This window comes from Oncorhynchus mykiss, chromosome 12 (assembly GCF_013265735.2).
Source record: "Oncorhynchus mykiss isolate Arlee chromosome 12, USDA_OmykA_1.1, whole genome shotgun sequence".
NCBI lineage: Eukaryota > Metazoa > Chordata > Actinopteri > Salmoniformes > Salmonidae > Oncorhynchus > Oncorhynchus mykiss.
The window spans coordinates 96,030,454-96,051,271 of NC_048576.1; the positions used below are offsets into that span (position 1 = coordinate 96,030,454).

General features: G+C 42.5%; 1 protein-coding gene across 9 annotated transcripts in view; it reads left to right on the forward strand.

The window, feature by feature from the left end:
- The window catches only part of LOC110538780 (sterile alpha motif domain-containing protein 9-like), a 73,611-nt gene that overhangs the window by 1,273 nt on the left and 51,520 nt on the right, over positions 1-20,818 (forward strand). For 3 of the 9 annotated variants that reach the window (XR_005035238.1, XM_036939354.1, XM_036939356.1), the window contains exons 3-4: positions 920-1,039; positions 6,472-6,509. The exons of 1 other annotated variant lie outside the window; for it this stretch is intronic. Coding sequence is in view for 3 of the 8 variants with exons in the window: in XM_036939354.1 (XP_036795249.1) it covers positions 930-1,039; positions 6,472-6,509 (148 nt within the window). In the remaining 5 variants the exon portion in view is untranslated. Of the gene's footprint in view, positions 1-919; positions 1,040-1,781; positions 1,830-6,471; positions 6,510-17,035; positions 18,000-19,171; positions 19,830-19,872; positions 20,247-20,818 lie in introns of those variants that run through there. 5 more of the 9 variants (XR_005035239.1, XR_005035240.1, XR_005035237.1 and 2 more) reach the window with 5 other exon arrangements.

A 20,818-nucleotide genomic window follows, 5' to 3' on the forward strand; every position in this document is an offset into this window, starting at 1 on the left:
TACTTGGACAGTACCAGCTCTTTTGTATTAAAGCAATTACAGGAGAAAATGTCCAAACACAAACAGACGTAGTTAATAAGATAGCATTATGGAAGCTTTGTAGGAAGCTATGATTTCGGACCATACTGTAGGCTAAACCAGGGTTGGGGTCAATTCCAATTTAAGTCACTCAATTCTGGAAGTGATTTGAATAAAAATGTTTAAAACTTGACACTTTTTAAATAAATTGTTTTCCTTTTATCTTGTTGTGAAATCATTGGGCATAAATGCAATTTTTTCAAATATTTAATTGGATTTTCAGTTTACTTCCTCAAATGACCGGAACCATGCTGTACACTACAGCGCCTTTGGCCTCATTTGGACTTATTTATGTTTTCTCTTACTTCTCAAGTTTTAACCACACAACCAAACACAGCCAAAAATGTAACGTTAACATAGTATTGTGATTGGGTATCTGCTGTGGCCATTGTGGTTCAATTGAGCCCGGTAAAGACACAACAGCTGAGACGATACGAAACTTCATGTGTGAGTGGGTAGCATGATGTGTCTGTTTTGACTTGTGTGCATGAAAAACAAACTATGAAGTACATTGATTCCAAAATTGATATATGGTGCATGTGATGAGGTTAAATAAAAATAAAGGTAAATTTTTATTTTATTTAAAGTGATGGTTTATGAATGGACTGTAAATGAAGAACACTTTAGTTTTTTTCCATCTGCCTTTAAATGTCCTACAGTGGTAAGAGCAATGGTTGGTGATTTATTAAAGTTCAAATATGAAATACAATTTGCCAACAGATGCTGGCAATTACTATATGCTATTGTACACATGAGACAGGACCAGTCTGCACAGTACTGGCATTAGCCCAAGCTAACAATAACTTGTCTCTTGTGACTGTTTTGTGCTTTTGTTTTGCAGGGCAAGGTCCATGTACGATAGTTCCGCTATCACACAACCTCGGGCTGAACAGGAGTCGGAGCAGGTGGCCATGCAGCAGGAGGAGAGGGTGCTGACGGAACAGAGCATGCAGAAAGACAAGTGTGTTCTCGCATTATACAGTATTATAAACAGGATAATTTGGGTCCTGGATGCTGATTGGCTGAAAGCTGTGGTATATTTAAGCAATACGGCCAGAGGGGGTGTGGTATATGGACAATGGTATATGGACAATATACCACTGCTAAGGGCTGTTCTTTAGGCAAGATGCAACGTGGTATATTGGCCATATTCCACAAATCCCCGAGGTGCCTTATTGCTGTTATAAACTGGTTACCAACAATAATTAAAGCAGTAAATATAAATATTTTGTCATACCCTTGGTATACAGTCTGATATACCACGGCTGTCAGCCAATCAGCATTCAGGGCTCGAACCACTCAGTTTATAATGTCTGATGTACCACAGCTTTATTCCAATCAGCACCCAGGACCCAAATTACCCGACACAAAATTACTTGTTTACTGTTCTAATTATGTTGGTAACCAGTTTATAATATCAATAAGGCACCCCAGGGGTTTGTGGTATATGGCCAATATACCACGGCTAACAGGTCCTTCCCATTCTGCCACCCTATGTGAGGCCGGCCATTCTGCCGCCCTGCCACCCCGTGGCGGCTAAGGGCCACAGCCGGCACGCTCATTAGGCAGTCGCCTATGACTGCAGATTGACTAGGGCGGCATTTTCTGAGCTAAACTGACCAAGATGCACCTCCAACAACATATAAAATCTTACATAATTCTGCTGAAAAAAACAATGACAATTTCTCTCAAACTCTTTTTAGGTGAGCGCTGATGCCGCCCTGTGATAAGCAGTGCCCACTTTGTCAAAGGTTAGGGTGCTAAATATTTTGCTTTTCAATTCCCAGTGCACCTCTCCAGGGTGCTGTTGGAAAGACAAATTACATCCGTCAAAAAATATCATGTAACATAAATCATGTAACAGATATTGGATATGGTAGAAAGAGTATGTGGCCTTTTCTGTAGCCTACAGGCTGGAGATAAGATGTATGACAATGAGAGTTTATACAATGCAGGTTTCTCCGATCAAGTAGCCTTAACTAAATGGCGCTCAATCAAACATAAAATGTGCTGTCACAATAGGAACCAACATATCCTAAAAACAGGACAGGTCAAAGGAAAATGGACAATATGGAATGGACAATCACAACTGTTGTCCAGGAGTTTCACCCCATTGCCATGATTAGTGGTTTGAAGTTTGTATCCGTATGCGAAAAAGAAAGTACTTCTGCATTTCCTGCTGTGTAAACATATTGCAAATAGGCTCACGATTACTCCTGATTAAGTTGGGTAGCTGATATTCAGTGCTTGAATAGACAAATTGATTAGTCACAGTCCATGTTTCTCAAACTTACATTTTCGAAGTTGTTCCAAACATCACATTTTGAAGTGTTGAAGGTTAAATTCTGGCATTAACTACACATGTTTAAGGTTAGGGTTAAGTTCAGGAATTAACTACGAAATTTTAACCATTCAGAGTTCATGTCTAACCTTAAGGCAAGGGTTAAAGTTTGGGATAGGCTTAGAACAAAAATTAAATTATACTGCTGGATTCAAACGAGCAACCTTTGGAATCAGTGGCAGATGCTTATGCCCATCTGCCATCCCCGCCCAAAATGCCCTAGCAAAACCCGAAACTTACTTGAAAAGGTAACAGTGCTCACTGTTGCCCCTAGTGGACAGTTTCCACATCTCCCAAAGTCCTAAGACATGGATGGGTGTCAAATACTGACTTGTATCACGGGTGACCTGGCTGCATTGACCACGAAACGTTGCTAACGCTATAGCTAGACAGTTAATAGATCTTGTTTTTTCTAAATGTATGTTAACATGGCTAATTTAGCTAGCTATGAATAAGACTCTCATCTTCCGTTGACATCAGGATACGATTTGAGACCACAAGTTAGCTCCAAAAGTGCTTTGGCTGTATGCTGACTGCATTCAGAGCCATCAAGTGGCTACAATCTTAATTTTACCAGGTGCCTGAGAAGCAATTGTAAAGTCTACCTGGGTATGCTGTGGTGGACAGTCTGTGTTTAATTGAGTTGTGTAATAAAAACACAGTTAAGATCATTGTGAGGGACAGAGTTGAAGTTGGAAGTTTACATACACCTTAGCCAAATACATTAACTCAGTTTTTCACAGTTCCTGACATTTAATCCTAGTAAAAATTCCCTTTCTTAGGTCAGTTAGGATCACCACATTATTTTAAGAATGTGAAATGTTAGAATAATAGTAGAGAGAATGATTTAATTAATATTTTAGTTCTTTCATCACATTCCCAATGGGTCAGAAGTTTACATACACTCAATAAGTATTTGGTAGCATTGCCTTTAAATTTAACTTGGGTCAAACATTTCAGGTAGCTTTTCACAAGCTTCCCACAACAAGTTGGGTGAATTTTGGCCCATTCCTCCTGACAGAGCTGCTCCTTGCTCACACACGCTTTTTCTGCCCACACATTTTCTATTGTATTGAGGGGCTATAGAAAAGGGCTTTGCGATGGCCACTGCAATACCTTGACTTTGTTGTCCTTAAGCCATTTTGCCACAACTTTGAAGTATGCTTGGGGTCATTGTCCATTTGGAAGACCCATTTGCGACCAACCTTTAACTTCCTGACTGATGTCTAGAGATGTTGCTTCAATATATCCACGTACTTTTCTTTCCTCATGTAGCCATCTATTTGGTGAAGTGCACCAGTTCCTCCTGCAGCAAAGCACCCCCACAACATGATGCTGCCACCCCCGTGCTTCACGGTTGGGATGGTGTTCTTCGGCTTGCAAGCTTCCCCCTTTTTCCTCCAAACATTACAAAGTGCATCATTGCCAAACAGTTCTATTTTTGTTTCATCAGACCAGAAGGCATTTCTCCAAAAAATACGATCTTTGACCCCATGTTCAGTTGCAAACCGTAGTCTGGCTTTTTTTACGATGGTTTTGGAGCAGTGGCTTCTTTCTTGCTGAGAGGCCTTTCAAGTTATGTCGATATAGGACTCGTTTTACTGTGGATATAGATACCTTTGTACAAGTTCCCTCCAGCATTTTCACAAGGTCCTTTGCTGTTGTTCTGGGATTGATTTGCACTTTTCGCACGAAAATACGTTAATCTCTCGGAGACAGAACGCGTCTCCTTCCTGAGCGGTATGACAGCTGCGTGGTCCCATTGTGTTTATACTTGCGTACTATTGTGTGTACAGATGAACGTGGTACCTCAGGCTTTTGGAAATTGCTCCCAAGGATGAACCAGACTTGTGGAGGTCTGCAATTTTTTGTCTGGGGTCTTGGCTGATTTCTTTCAATTTTACCATGATGTCAAGCAAAGAGGCACTGAGTTTGAAGGTAGGCCTTGAAATACACCCACATGTACACCTCCAATTGACTCAAATTATGTTAATTAGCCTATCAGACTAAAGCTATGATATAATTTTCTGGAATTTTCCAAGCTGTTTAAAGGCACAGTCAACTTAGTGTACGTAAACTTCTGACCCAATGGAATTGTGATACAGTGAATTAAGTGAAATGATCTGTGTGTAAACAATTGTTGGAAAAATTACTTGTCAGGCACAAAGTAGATGTCCAAACCGACTTGCCAAAACTATAGATTGTTAACAAGAAATTTTTGGAGTGGTTGAAAAACAAGTTTTAATGACTCCAACCTAAGTGTATGTAACTTCCGACTTCAACTGTATATTCATTTTCAATGGAGGCACTCCGGACAGTTGCGGTCCAGCCGCCAGACTGGCCTGTGGTGGATTGCGCATGTTCGCACAAGTTACATTTTTCCTACTTGTGCGTTGCATTATGCTATGCCGCAATCACAGAAAGTTGCTAAAAATGTTTTTTTTTTTTTTTTTACATTTATGACTCTACAACAATGCCAGCCACACAAACATGTTAGCTCTCATACAAAGCGTAGTTTTGACTTTTAGATGTTGCTAGGTGTTTGTTTGAAAGAAGAAGTGCTGAGCACCCCCAAAACCACTTTGCATGTCGTTCACTTGAAATGTATCACCAAACAGGGAAGGGGAAGAGTAGATTGAGTTAAACATATACTTTTTTTGGACATATATGTGCAACCTATTGACGAGAATTGCTAGTATTTTGGGAACAAATTGGCATGTAAAGCCAATCTCCCCTGTTTAGCATTTATTTTATGTCATGTCCAAATCATCATAACATTTGGCAATGAAATGTAGCCTAATACTAAGCTAAATGGGGGAGATTGTCCAGAAATGCTATTGTTGCTAATTGTTGGCAGTGGCTATCAAGGTTATTATAGTAAACTAAAACTCAATTCTAAACGAAAATGAATAATGAAAAAATGATTTAGTAAACTGAAATACATTTTTCAAAAGGATTTGTTACTTAATTTTTTCTTTGGTACACATAACTAACTAAAATAAAAACCATTATGAATTATGTTCAGTTTTAGTATTTGTTTTGTAGAAAAAAATAGAATGGGATTTCAATGAGGTTTTCAAACCCTGCATCTGGCGGATAAATTCGGCCAGGGGATGATGATGTTTTAAATAGCCTAGCTTGTGCATCACTATCACTATCCTATCACCAGCTAAATCAGCTAGGTAGATTACTTAATTATTCTTACATGTAGGCCTACTACTAAAGTTAAAAAGCATTGGATTGGTGTAAACATGGGCAAGAGTTTCCTTTCACCATATTTTGTGCACCACTCTCAGCGCTATTCCTTTTAAATCCAAGTCACATTAAGATTGACTTTATAATTGAAACCTAAACTAACCTATGACCTGACCCATCATTTTATGTATTACTGTCCCCCAGTGGCAAGAAGTAACATCCCCAAATAAAACAAAAAAAACTACAACACAAATGTGTCCTAGCCACCCACACATTTCTGAAACACAAACAAAATAATATAAAATATAAATATTTTTAGTAAAAACGAGCATATTCTGGTACAAGACATAACATACAGATGTTGGATCTTAATTTGATCACCCTGTCGCAGGATAACTTGTATTGTATTTGAGGTTTAAAAGGCTTCTGAAGTTTGTAATTTCCACTTAGAAATTTCAGACTTGATTTTCCCTTATGAAAAATCTATCAACCCATACAAAAAGGTCCATTAATTATAATCCACAGAATAATTCACATTTCCTTTGTTGCAGGATTATTTTCCTGCAGTAGCAAACTTGCTCAAATTAAGATCCTACACCAGTAAGGTAGTTTACATGTTCACCTTGAATTTTGACTGAATCTTAATATAGTACACACATAATAGCCTACACAGTATAAATTCCTTACCTCATTTCTGGTTTACAAGTCTGCAATCAGTCAACTAAAACAGCTCCTTTAATAGAGTGCCATGTTACTGTAATCTGTATTGGATTATCATGCATTGTTACTTACCTTGGGGACAACTATTAAGAAAAATATGTATAACTGAGTAATAGAGCTCTCTTTTAATCCTCCAGACAGGATATGGAAGCCCGAGAAGAGAGTGCCAACATGGGTAAGAATTAGAAACCTTATTTATTAGTGCATTTATTAGTTCTATTTTATGTTATAATTTAAGGTTACTAGCGTAACCCCGGTTTTCTGATATCTCATATGTGGGATTCATCAGAATCTCAGAAGCTTGAAGAACCTATTACACACTTCTGTTGGTACAGACAGGTGTAAAGGCGATTGGCATGAGCCCCTCGCCCGACCTCTGATTATTCTCTCACACCCTTGTAGGGGAATGCGGTGAGACATCTCACTAATAGTGAGAGTTACCATAAATCAATTTTATTTATATAGCCCTTCGTCCATCAGCTGATATCTCAAAGTGCTGTACAGAAACCCAGCCTAAACCCCAAACAGCAAGCAATGCAGGTGTAAGAGCACGGGGGCTAGGAAAAACTCCCTAGAAAGGCCAAAACCTTGGAAGAAACCTAGAGAGGAACCAGGCTATGTGGGGTGGCCAGTCCTCTTCTGGCTGTGCCGGGTGGAGATTGTAACAGAACATGGCCAAGATGTTCAAATGTTCATAAATGACCAGCATGGTCAAATAATAATAATCACAGGCAGAACAGTTGAAACTGGAGCAGCAGCACGGCCAGGTGAACTGGGGACAGCAAGGAGTCATCATGTCAGGTAGTCCTGAGGCATGGTCCTAGGGCTCAGGTCCTACGAGAGAGAAAGAGAATTAGAGAGAGCATACTTCAATTCACACAGGACACCGGATAGGACAGGAGAAGTACTCCAGATATAACAAACTGACCCTAGCCCCCCGACACAAACTGCTGCAGCATAAATACTGGAGGCTGAGACAGGAGGGGTCAGGAGACACTGTGGCTCCATCCGAGGACACCCCCGGACAGGGCCAAACAGGAAGGATATAACCCCACCCACTTTGCCAAAGCACAGCCCCCACACCACTAGAGGGATATCTTCAACCACCAACTTACCATCCTGAGACAAGGCCGAGTATAGCCCACAAAGTTCTCCGCCACGGCACAACCCAAGGGGGGGCGCCAACCCAGACAGGAAGATCACATCAGTGCCTCAACCCACTCAGGTGACGCACCCCTCCTAGGGACGGTATGAAAGAGCCCTAGTAAGCCAGTGACTCAGCCCCTGTAATAGGGCAGAGAATCCCAGTGGAAAGAGGGGAACCGGCACGGCAGAGACAGGAAGGGTGGTTCGTTGCTCCAGAGCCTTTCCGTTCACCTTCACACTCCTGGGCCAGACTACACTCAATCATATGACCCACTGAAGAGATGAGTCTTCAGTAAAGACTTAAAGGTTGAGACCGAGTTTGCGTCTCTCACATGGGTAGGCAGACCATTCCATAAAAATGGAGCTCTATAGGAGAAAGCCCTGCCTCCAGCTGTTTGCTTAGAAAGTTCCGTAAGAACCATACGTTCTCTTTCAATTATACACTTCGATATCCCACGTGGAATATGGCCAACTCCTATATCGCAAATATGCTCTCAGAAGCCAGGTAGTCTCAAAGTATCAATCCACAGAGGGCCCGACACTGAGTACAGTAATGCGCCAAAGAAGGCACTGAGATTTATAATCTGGTAGATCCTCATTAAAAAGAGGGGATAACCAAAAAGCTGCACCGCAAATCTGAGATGCCCTTGAACAGTGCCCAAGCTCTGTTGGAGTGAGCTCTCAGGCCTTCCTCTGGACACAAACATTGGAGATGCTCTTCTTCCATAGAAGGGAAGGCCGACGGTTGGTAAGTCACAAGCTTCAAGGCGAGACAATTGTAATTGCTGCTGACCTTAGGCATAGAGGTGGGGTTGGGTAACAAGGAAACCTTGGAAAAAGCCTGACACTAATGGTGAACGCAGCTCACTCACTAGCTTTGTGGGTTGAATGGAGACCAGTAAAGTGGTCTTAAAGGAAAGATATTTCATCAAGCTTTCCAGCAGCTCAAAAGGCTTCTGTGAAATAGCTTCAAGCACAACAGATTCAGACCCCTTGACTTTTTCCACATTTTGTTACCTTACAGCCTTATTCTAAAATCTATTAAGTTGTTTATTCCCCTCATCAATCTACACACACTACCCCACAATGGCTAACCAAAAACAGGTTTCAGTTTTTGTTTTTGCAAATGTATGATGAACTTAACTGAAATATAGCATTTACATAAGTATTCAGACCCTTTACTAAGCACTTTGTTGAAGCACCTTTGGCAGCGATTACAGCCGTGAGTCTTCTTTGGTATGATGCTACAAGCTTGGCACACCTGTATTTGGGGAGTATTTATCATTCTTCTCTGCAGATCCTCTCAAGCTCTGTCAGGTTGGATGGGGAGCGTCGCTGCACAGCTATTTTCAGGTCTCTCCAGAGATGTTCGATTAGGTTCAAGTCCGAGCTCTGGCTGGGCCACTCAAGGACATTCAGAGACTTGTCCCGATGCCACTCCTGCGTGGTCTTGACTGTGTCTTTAGGGTCGTTGTCCTGTTGGAAAGTGAATCTTGTTTCTCATGGTCTGACAGTCCTTTATGTGCCTTTTGGCAAACTCCAAGCAGGCTGTCATGTGCCTTTCACTGAGGAGTGGCTTCCATCTGGCCACTCTACCATAAAGGCCTGATTGGTGGAGTGCTGCAGAGATGGGAGAACCTTCTAGAAGGACAACCATCTCCACAGAGGAACTCTGGAGCTCTGTCAGAGTGACCATTGGGTTCTTGGTCACCTCCCTGAGCAAGGCCCTTCTCCCCTGATTGCTCAGTTTGGCCCGGCGGCCAGCTCTAGGAAGAGTCTTGGTGGTTCCAAACTTCTTATATTTAAGAATGATGGATGCCACTGTGTTCTTGGGGACCTTCAATGCTGCAGAAATGTTTTGGTACCCTTCCCCAGTTCTGTGCCTCGACATAATCCTGTCTCGGAGCTCTACGGACAATTCCTTCGACCTCTTGGCTTGACTTTTGCTCTGACATGCACTGTCAACTGTGGGACCTTATATAGACAGGTTGTGCCTTTCCAAATCAATGTCCAATCAATTTAATTGGCCACAGGTGGACAATCAAGTTGTAGAAACATCTCAAGGATGATCAATGGGAAACAGGATGCACCTGAGCTAAATTGAGTCTCATATCAAAAGGACTGAATACTTAGTGGGGCAAAAAAGTATTTAGTATGTCTTCCATTTCCTAATAATTGCTCCCACAGTTGATTTCTTCAAACCAAGCTGCTTACCTATTGCAGATTCAGTCTTCCCAGCCTGGTGCAGGTCTACACTTTTGTTTCTGGTATCCTTTGACAGCTCTTTGGTCTTGGCCATGGTGGAGTTTGGAGTGTGACTGTGAGGTTGTGGACAGGTGTCTTTTATACTGCTAACAAGTTTAAACAGGTGCCATTAATACAGGTAACGAGTGGAGGACAGAGGAGCCTCTTAAAGAAGTTGTTACAGGTCTGTGAGAGCCAGAAACCTTGCTTGTTTGTAGGTGACCAAATACTTATTTTCCACCATAATTTGCAAATAAATTCATTAAAAATACTACAATGTGATTTTCTGGATTTTTTTCTCTCATTTTGTCTGTCATAGTTGAAGTGTACATATGATGAAAATTACAGGCCTCTCTCATCTTTTTAAGTGGGATAACTTTCACAATTGGTGGCTGACTAAATACTTTTTTGCCCCACTGTATGTAAATAAGGTATTTCTGTTTTTGATTTTTAATATATTTGCAAAGATTTCAAAAATCTGTTTTCGCTTTGTCATTATGGGGTTTTGTGTGTAGATTGATGAGGAAAAAAACTAATTAAATCAATTTTAGAATAAGGCTGTAACATAACAAGAATTTGAAAAAGTCAAGGGGTCTGAATTCTTTCCGAACGCACTATATATATTGCTGTGGAAATTCTACACAGGGACACTCAAAGAATCTTAAATGAATCTGGAGCGGTCACAGTCAAACTTAGATGCATAAAGTACCGGTCTGAAGTGAGCTCCCTCAGGGCAGTCCCGTTAGATCTCTTATATACTGCTTACACAGAGAAGTTATATAGGAGATTGTGCCAGACACATACAGGTACCAACCCGATCTTAACTTATAGAACATCTTCTAGGTGTTCTGACAGATGGTCCTAAGGAGGCGGTCATGTGTCGTCCCCCCCCCCCCCCCCCCCCCCCATATCTTTACCAAGCACAGGCAGGAAGCAAGGATTATTTATGACATGAAGAACAAGATGAACATTTTCAAGGCTGTCTCTTCACATGATAACCTTTTCCATCACAATATATATGAGGAAGAGAAGTGTTGGCCTAGCCCCAGAGAGAGAGGGATGCCTGCGGCATGCTACGACACCGGACGCCATTTTTTCGTCAGATGGTTACTGCGTCTGCTATACAGATAGAGACCTACAGAATTTTAGATCAAAATATTTTGTATAAAGATAAGCATGATATTGTTAGATTATAGGAGTGACTGGTAGGCCTGAAACATTCTTCCTCACCTCAAGTTCAACAGTGAGAGTCAGTTGAAGTATTGGTGCACACTGCCTTCATAATAGGCCTGCAGTAGCTAAAGCTTAATAATAGCCACACCAAACCTTCACTAAAGTTTCTAAACTTTATTAGGGTAATATCAAAAGTAAGTCAAGCCGTTTTTCATAGGAAAAATATGAGCAGGCTATTATCAGAATTAGATGTTCATCCATGTTTCTCAAACACCAAATTTCGAAGTTGTTCCAAACGTCAAATCTCGAAGTGTTTAAGGTCAAGTTTAGGCATTAACCTAAGGTAAGGGTTAAGGTTTGGGATAGGCTTAAAACAAAAATCTCAGTTTTCTATCGCTGGATTCAAACATGCTACCTTTCGCACCAGAGGCAGATGCTTACACCCATCTGCCATATCCATCCACAATGCTGTAGCAAAACCAAAATTTACTTGAAGGTAACAGTGCTCACTGTTGCCCCTAGTGGCCGGTTTCAACGTAATCTCCCGACATCCTCAGACATGGGCTGCATTCCAAACCCTCTCCCCTCAAATTAAGTGGATACTTCTGATGGCGTATATGACTTCTGATGTGCGTACACGTGCAGGGCAAGGGGTGAGGGAGGAAGGAATGATTTTTAAATGGACAGCCCTTGCCTGGAAATTCATCACTCGATAACTGTGTTTTCAGCCACCGGTAGCTTGTGGGTGCCATATGCGCTACAGTCAATTATGATTGCATGTCTAGTTATATTAACTACAGTTGAAGTCGAAGGTTTACATAAACTAGTTTTAATGACTTCAACCTAAGTGTTTCAACCACTCCACACAGACAGATTATTTCACTGTATCAAAATTCCAGTGGGTCAGAAGTTTACATACACGAATTTGACTGTGCCTTTAAAAAGCTTGGAAAATTCCAGAAAATGATGTCATGACTTTAGAAGCTTCTGATAGGCTAATTGACACAATTTGTGTGAACATGATGAGATTGTAGACTCCTAAATTAATAGTGCAGTTTGTTTAGGTGATTTTACAGCTAACTAACTACTTCACATGCTGATATTGTCTTTGGTATTATTGTATGTAGCTACATTTGCTAGTTAGCCACCTAGCCCCACCCTAGAGGTGGCAGGCCAGGACACAGGAGTGAACTGTTGACTGCCCCTCTCTGCCGCTGGGGGGTTCCCAACACATCGTTGAATGTCGAATCAACTACTCAAACACCGAAAATGCCTGCTGCGGCCAGCCCTGCTGCAGAGTCGGAGGCTTTATCTATGGCTACGCTTGTAGCTAAACTAGCAAAACCATGAAGTAACCTAAAAGAGGATATGGCTTCTCTCATCAGCACTTCGCTGGCACCTCTGCAAACTTAAATTGATGCCTTTCGAGAAACAGTCAATACTGTTGGGCAACGCCTCACTATGCTAGAAGGTTTCTCCACTGACAACACCGAGTGGATTGTCTAGCTAGAGGCAGCTGTCTCTCATATGAAAACGGTCAACACAACTTCACTTTCCAAGGTAGATTCGCTGGAGAATTATACCAGAAGGGGAAAGGGGAAATATCCCCCAAAAGGGGAAATATCCGAATTGAAACTGGAGTCAACCCTGTGAAATTTGTCTCCGACATGTGATGGGCAACAGTGTCTTTGACAAGCTGCCGGAGCTCGACCGAGCGCACAGATCCCTCACCCCCAATCCCAACTCAGGGGAGCAGCCTAGGGCGATCATAGCCCACTTTCATCATTACCAAGACAAGGAATGTGCAATGCGCTGGGCGAACGAGCATCAACCAAAATTCTGTGTCCAAGATGTATACGATTCTACCCAAACCTGAATGCCAACCTTGTGAAGAAACGAGCTGAATTCAAGGACATCAAAACCTGTCTCTACAAGAAGGGGATAAAGTTGCAGCTCCTACACCCTGCCCGTCTTCCTGTGTTTTACGAGGGAGAGAACCTTACCTTTGACACTCTGGCCAAGGTTAAGTATTCTATGTCCGGCACATCAAGTAAAGTTGATTGCGGATGGCTAGCGGCCCGGCTGGCTAACTATGGCGGGTGGAATATGTGGCTGGTTAGCTACTTTCCTAGAATATTCTGTCTGGCTGGCCACGGACTGATTGTCATGACATCCACTTGGATATTGCTTTTCAGATGAAAGCAATGTTTTTAAAATTTATTCTGGGAGCACCTGAGGACATCTTTATTTTATAAACATTTGGCTGAGATTAGTGGCAATTTTAGCTACATCACAATCACAATGGCTGTCTAGCGGGAGCGGGCTAGCCACACTTACTGTTTATTATCTGTCTGGCTAGCTAACGTGGCATTTATTTTGAAATGTATTTTTACATGGCAACAAGATGATTTCTTAATTCCATGAGCACCCACAGGGATATCTTTATTATCTATATTTGGCTATTAACACATGTTAAATTATTTTTTTGTTTGAATTACATTAGCGTGAGCTACTCATTTACCTCTCTAAAGACTATTTAATAATCCTATGATCTCAGGGTTTGACTCAGGTTCATTTCTTATTTGCATTTGCTTTCATATGATTGTAATGCCTTTGTTTGATTGAGTGGGTGTTTAAATATATTTAGCTTTTGCCTCTTCTTGTGGTTCACTGATGATGGAATATTTGGCCTGGTGTTTGCGGGGTGCGTTCCCTGCTGTAGTCTTTGGTAGTGCTGCTCCTGAGTATCGTATTTCACTCCTTGTAGTTATGAGCAAAGATGTGCGGTGCACAACCCATGGGCCGAAATCATGACCAAGAGAAGCATTTTATTTTGCTATTGGCATTTGTTAAAGCCAATAGAGGATGTAGCTGGCCGACCATTGACAGTAACACTGTTAATATTTAAGTTCAAACTATTTAAAACTGCCGTTGTAAATCATTCTGTTTAATAATTGGGAGCTGTTATGAGAATTTCATTATCAATGTTCATAAACTTCAATTAATCTACTCAGTCTGCAACCCAGAGTTTTTAAGGTTCTGGTTTAAATGAAACAGAGTTCCCAGCTTACAATAGTCAAAATGTTTATTCATGAGAGCACTCTGAAATCTATTATACAAAGACATCCATTTTATAACTTGCTCCCTACTTACGCACATACTTCCACACAAACAGTAGATATCTTACGCACATACATACACACAAACAGTAGGTGAGTTGTATCCTTCTCCAGAGTTCTCACCACTGTTTATCACTACCCAGCCGACAGTTCCATTCCCCCGAGATTAAGGAAACCTTGAGAAGTACTCCCTGTCCTATCATAAGTTTCTCAGAGTTCTAGCCAGGTCGGGTCAAACACAGTTTAATTGTTCTCTGTATTTTCTTAGGCACACACATACTCACGCATTTCTCTCACTCACGGGTCTCTTCTGAACCTAGTTGGACATACGTTTAATACTTTAATTATTTCTTATACATGCTACATAAACTATAATCACTAATAGTTAGGTTTCAGGGTGGAATTATTTAATCATTATCTTTAAAACCTCTCTGGTACAAGTGGGATGCTAGCGTCCCACCTCGACAACAGCCAGTGAAATTGCAGGGCACCAAATTCAAATCAACATAAATCCAATAATTAAAATTCCTGAAACAAGTATTATCCACCATTTTAAAGATACAATTCTTGTAAATCCAACCACAGTGTCCGATTTCAAAAAGGCTTTACTGCGAAAGCACACCAAACGATTATGTTAGGTCAGTACCTAGTCACAGAAAAACACAGCTATTTTTCCAGCCAAAGAGAGGGTTCACAAAAAGCAGAAATAGAGAAAATTAATCACTAACCTTTGATCTTCATCAGATGGCACTCATAGGACTTCATGTTACACAATACATGTTTGTTTTGTTCGATAAAGTTCATATTTATATCCAAAAATCTCAGTTTATGGTCAGAAATACATTGTCTCAAACAAACATCCGGTGAAAGTGCAGAGCCACATCAAATAACAGAAATACTCATAAACATTGATAAACAATACAAGTGTTAAGCATGGAAGTATAGATAATCTTCTCCTTAATGCAACCGCTGAGTCAGATTTCAAAAATGCTTTATGATGAAAGCACACTTTGCGACTATGTTAGGTTAGCTCCTAGCCACAGAAACCCATACAGCCATTTTTCAAATAAGGAGAGGTCACAAAAGTCAGAAATAGCATTAAAATTAATCACTTACCTTTGATGATTATCATCTGGTGACACACCCAGGTCTCCATGTTAGACAAATGTTAATTTTGTTTGATAATGTCCCTCTTTATGAGCAAAAACCTCCTTTGTTAGCACGTTTTGTCCAGTAATCCGAATGCAGAAGTCACGTGCACTAATTCCTGACAGTTTTTTTTTTAAAGTACAATAAAAGTTAGTAGAAACATGCCAAACGATGTTTAAAATCAATCCTCTGTTTTTTTTTTTCCTCATAAATAATCAATAATATTTCAACCGAACAAAAGCTTCGTCAATAGGAAAGGAGAAACAAGAAAGGCGCGTTCACGATCAGGGCGCATGATGAATGGAAATTTCCACTGGCCACTGATTGAAAGTGCTGTATCTCCCTCATTTTTCAGAGTAAAATCCTGAAGCAATGCCTAAAGACTGGTCACATGTTGAGGAAGCCATAGAGCTCGTGAACTGGGTCCTAAGTCTTTGTATGGTGGATAGGCTTTCAATGGAAAAACAGCCTTTCAAAATAATAGTACTTCCTGGTTGGATTTTCCTCGGGTTTTCCCCTGCAATATCAATTATGTTATACTCACAGACATTATTTTAACAGTTTTGGAAACTTGAGTGTTTTTCTATCCAAATCTACTAATTATATGCATATCCTATCTTCTGGGACTGAGTAGCAGGCAGTTTAATTTGGGCACGCTTTTCATCCAAAATTTTGAATGCTGCCCCCTACCCTAGTGAAGTTAAACATATAAATTCCCTTATCAGGAGCCCTCTTGTGTAGGGTAAGTTAAGTGATAGATGGTTAACCAGTAGTTATATTCGGGGAAGCCTGCAGTCCGCCTTAGAGGTGAACAAAGGACAGTGTTACTTTGTAATGTGTTTATTTTGTTGTGTTATTTAGAGGGTTTATGTGGGGGGTGGGGGGACTTTGTTTGCCTTCATATTAATCATTTTGATTGTTACACATTCTACTTCAACAGTATTTTGCCTAGGTTTTCGGTACATGTTTTTTATTTTGTAACAAGATATAATTGGTGGTCTTATAGAAGGTTTTCATCTCTCTTTTAGACTTAGGTAGTAATCTCAACTTTGAATGACTGACACTCCAGATATTAGGTTTACAAGCTGGAACATCAAGGCAAAGAACAGTCCGGTTAAATGGGCTAGAGTATTTGCTAATCTTAAGAATTTAAAATCAGATATAGCATTCTTACAATAAACACATCTGCGTACAGTAGAGCTTGGGTAGGACAAATATTAAATTCAATGCTAAGGCAAGTGGAACAGTACAATTTACCGCTGGTGACAATCTCTGATCCACAAGGGCATTTTGTTATGGTATCTGGTTCTCTCTCACACCTCTGTTTTACTTGTCAATGTTTATGCTCACAATTGGAATTATGTTGATTTTATTAACAAATGTATTTAGTTGCTGCCCAATCTCAACTCACACTATTTAAGTTTTGGAGGTGACTTGAATTGTTCAAACCCTAGATCATCATCTCCCTCAAAATTGTCCAGAGCTTTGTCTGCATTTATGAGCCAAGCAGGATGTGTAGATCCGTGGATATTCCTTTTTCCCAGTAACAAAGTTTTCTTTCTTTTTTAGAGTAGACTACATTTTCATAGATAAAGCCCTTCTCCCCTCTGTCAAGAAAGTAGAATACTCTGCCATTGTTGTTAGTGACCATGCTCCTCTGTCACTCGGCTGGCTACTCATTCTCATTGAACTATACAGATCGCCCTCCATGGATATTTAACTCATCTTTCCTTTCAAACAATTCAAATGCAATTGATGTCTTTATTGAGACAAATAAAACAGATTCGATCTCTCCATCTATACGTTGGGAAACACTTAGTTGTTCTTAGAGGCTAAATCATTTCCTATTCCTCTCTTTTCAATAACCAAGGAAAATTCAACCACAACAGCTGATTGTTGCAATTCTGGAGTTAGACCAACAATAGTCCTCCTCTCCATCACCAGAACTTTACAAAGAAAGGCTGAGTCTTCAAATGCAGTACAATATATTGTCCACTGTCACGACTTCCACCGAAGTCGGTTCCTCTCCTTGAGAGACCATGGACCGCTGGGAGAGACAGAGTCCTTCCAGCGCCTCCACCAGCACAACAGAGGTTACCACTACTCGTCCTACCTGTACCCGGTTCCAGTGGGATGCGTCTTGCCCTTCCCAGGGAGTATGATGGGATGGCAGCACCATGATGGGATGGCAGTGCCAGGGTTTCCTGCTACAGTTGGACTTATACCTGGGCACCGTTTACCTGGCTCCCTCGGGAAGGGAAAGGGTGTCCGCCCTCGTGTCTCTCGGGGAGAGCACTGGAGTGGGGTAACACCGTGTGGGGAGAAGGAGACGCGGCGTTGGACGACTTCGAGCGAGGAGTTCACCTGCCGCTTCTGGGCAGTCTACAACCACCTTCCCGAGGGTAGAGCGGCGGGTGAACGTCTCTTCCACCTGAGGCAGGGGATGAGGAGCACCCAGGAATTCGCCCTGGAATTTCGGACCCTGGCCGCAGGAGCGGGATGGAACGACAGGGCCCCTATCGACCACTACCGCTGCAGCCTGCACGAGGATGTCCATCGGGAGTTGGCCTGCAGGGATACCACCCTCACCTTCGACCTCCTGGTGGACCTGTCCATTGGGTTGGATAACCTGCTGGTCACCCGCGGACGTCCAGAGAGGGCTCTGTTGATTCCCTCTCCCAGCACCACCGCTCCGGTGCCTATGGAGCTGGGAGGTGCCGCGGTCAGGGAAGACGTGTACCATATGTGGCCACAGAGGTCACACTGCCTGTCGGTGCCGGGTTGGTTCCTCTAGGAGTCGAGGCAGCAGGCAGGGCACTCTGGCGTTGCCCCAGGTGAGCCTGCACCACTCTCATCCAAAACCCTCTGTTGTATACCTGTTTGTGCATGTTTACTTTCCTGAGTTTTCCCCGCATTCTCAGCATAAGGCGCTCGTTGATTCAGGCGCGGCTGGGAATTTTATCGACAGAGCATTCGCCCATAGGTTAGGGATCCCTATTGATCCAGTGGTTAGGCCTTTCCCAGTTCACGCTCTGGACAGTCGACCATTAGTGTTCGGGTTGCTTAGGGAGGCTACCATTCCTCTGGGCATGGTGACGCAAGGGGGTCACGAGGAGAGAATCAGTTTCTTCCTCATTGACTCTCCTGCGTTTCCCTTGGTACTAGGCCTTCCCTGGTTAGCTCATCATGACCCCACCATTTCATGGCAACAGAGGGCTCTCACGGGGTAGTTGCGAGAGTGCTCAGGGAGGTGTTTATGGGTTTCCGTTGGTGCTACTATGGTGGAAAGTCCAGACCAGGTCTCCACCGTGCGCATTCCCCCTAAATATGCCGATTTGGCTCTCGCCTTCTCCAAAAAGAAGGTGACTCAATTACCAGCCCATCGACGGGGGGATTGTGCGATAAATCGCCCAGGTAGATGCCGCACTTCCCAGGAGTCATGTGTATCCCCTGTCACAGGTGGAGACAGCGGCTATTGAAACATTTCTTTCCAAATCCCTGCGTCAGGGGTACATTCGGTCCTCCATTTCACCCGCCTCCTCAAATTTATTTTTTTGTGAAGGAGGGAGGTCTTCTCCAGTGTATTGACTACCAAAGCCTAAATCAGATCACGGTGAGGTACAGTTACCCACTGCCTTTTATCGCTACTGCGATTGAGTTAATGCACTGGGCGCACTTCTTCACCAAATTAGATCTCAGGAGTGCTTACAACCTGGTGCGTATCCGGGAGGGAGACGAGTGGAAGACTGCGTTCAGTACGACTTCAGGGCATTATGAGTACCTCGTCGTGCCGTACGGGTTGATGAATGCTCCATCAGTCTTCCAAGTCTTTGTAGACAAGGTTTTTAGGGACCTGCACGGGCAGGGTGTAGTGGTGTATATTGATGACATTCTGATATACTTCGCTACACGCGCCGAGCATGTGTCTCTGGTGCGCAGGGTGTTTGATCGACTGTTGGAGCATGACCTGTACGTCAAGGGTGAGAAATGCCTGTTCTTCCAACAGTCTGTCTCCTTCCTCGGAGGTGGAGATGGAGAGTGACCGCATTTCAGCCGTGCATAATTGACCTACTCCCACCACGTGAAGGAGGTGCAGCGCTTTAATACTACCTGAGGTTTATCTGGGTTTTGGTAAGGTAGCTGCTCCCATTACCTCACTGATGAAGGGGGGACCGGTACGTTTGCAGTGGTCGGCTGAGGCGGACAGGGCTTTTGGTCACCTGATGGCTCTGTTAACCTCGGCTCCTGTGCTGGCCCATCCGGATCCCTCTTTGGTGTTTATAGTGGAGGTGGACGTGTCCGAGGCTGGGATAGGAGCCGTGCTCTCATCGCTCGGGTACGCTGCCGACGCTCCGCCCCTGTGCCATCTTCTCGAGGAAGCTCAGCCCGGCGTGGTGGACCGGGAGGTGTTGGCTGTCGTCAAGGCTCTGAAGGCGTGGAGACATTGGCTTGAGGGGGATAAACACCCTTTTCTCATCTGAAATCAATAATACTTTAAAAACATTTTATTCAGATCTTTACACATCAGAATCACCTGAAGACAATTCAATTATGAATTATTTACTTGACAGGTGATTTGGAAACTCCTACAATTTAGTAAAGAGAGTAAATTGATCAACCTTTGCAGTTAGAGGAGATTATTAATTAAATTCATTTACACCCTGATCTGTTTCATCTGTCTTTGTGATTGTCTCCACCCCCTTCCAGGTGTCGCACTTCTTCCCCAATATCCCCTGTGTATTTATACCTGTGTTTTTTGTTGCCAGTTCGTCTTGTTTGTTCAAGCCTACCAGCGTTTTGTCTCAGCTCCTGGTTGTACCTAGTCTCGCTTTTTCTTGTCCTCCTGGTTTTTGACCTTTGCCTGTCCTGTACCTGCCCGCCTGACCCACTGCCTGTCTCTGAGCCTGCCTGCCATCCTGTACCTTTGCTCCGCCTTTGGATTACCGACCTCTGCCTGACCTGAGCCTGCCTGCCAACCAGTACCTTGGCCTCTACTCTGGATTATCAACCCCTGCCTGCTTTGACCTGTTGTTTGCCTGCCCGTGTGGTCACAATAAACATAGTTACTTCACACAGTCTGCACACACCTTTATTCCTGATGATTACAGCAATCCAAAGTGGGAAATCCCCTGGCCCAGATTGCTACCCAAACTTATTGTAGAATTAGATTTCTGCCAAACTGGCACCCCTACTGCTTGAAATGTTCAAAAAAGCCCTGGACCAGCGTGTTTTACCCCTGACAGGCATTGATTACACTTTTGTTAAAACCAGGCAAATGTGTCTGAGTATGGCTCATACCGATCTCACTTTTAAATGCAGATCTTAAAATATTAACAAAATTGCTCGCCTCTCGAATAGTCTACTATGACACACATGGATCAGACTGTGTATTAAGGGTCGCCACTCCTTCTCTAACATTAAACATCTGCTTAATGTCATACACTCTCCTGCATCTTTGGACGTTACAGAAGCAATTATCTCTTTTAGATACGGCAAAAACATTTGACAGGATAGAATGGGAATATTTATTCTCTGTAATGGGAACATGTGGCCTTGGTGCAAACTTCATTTCCTGGGTCCGACTGTTTTACTCATCGTACAAGGCATCAGTACTTTGTTCACTGTATTTCCCATTATCAAGGGCCACACACCG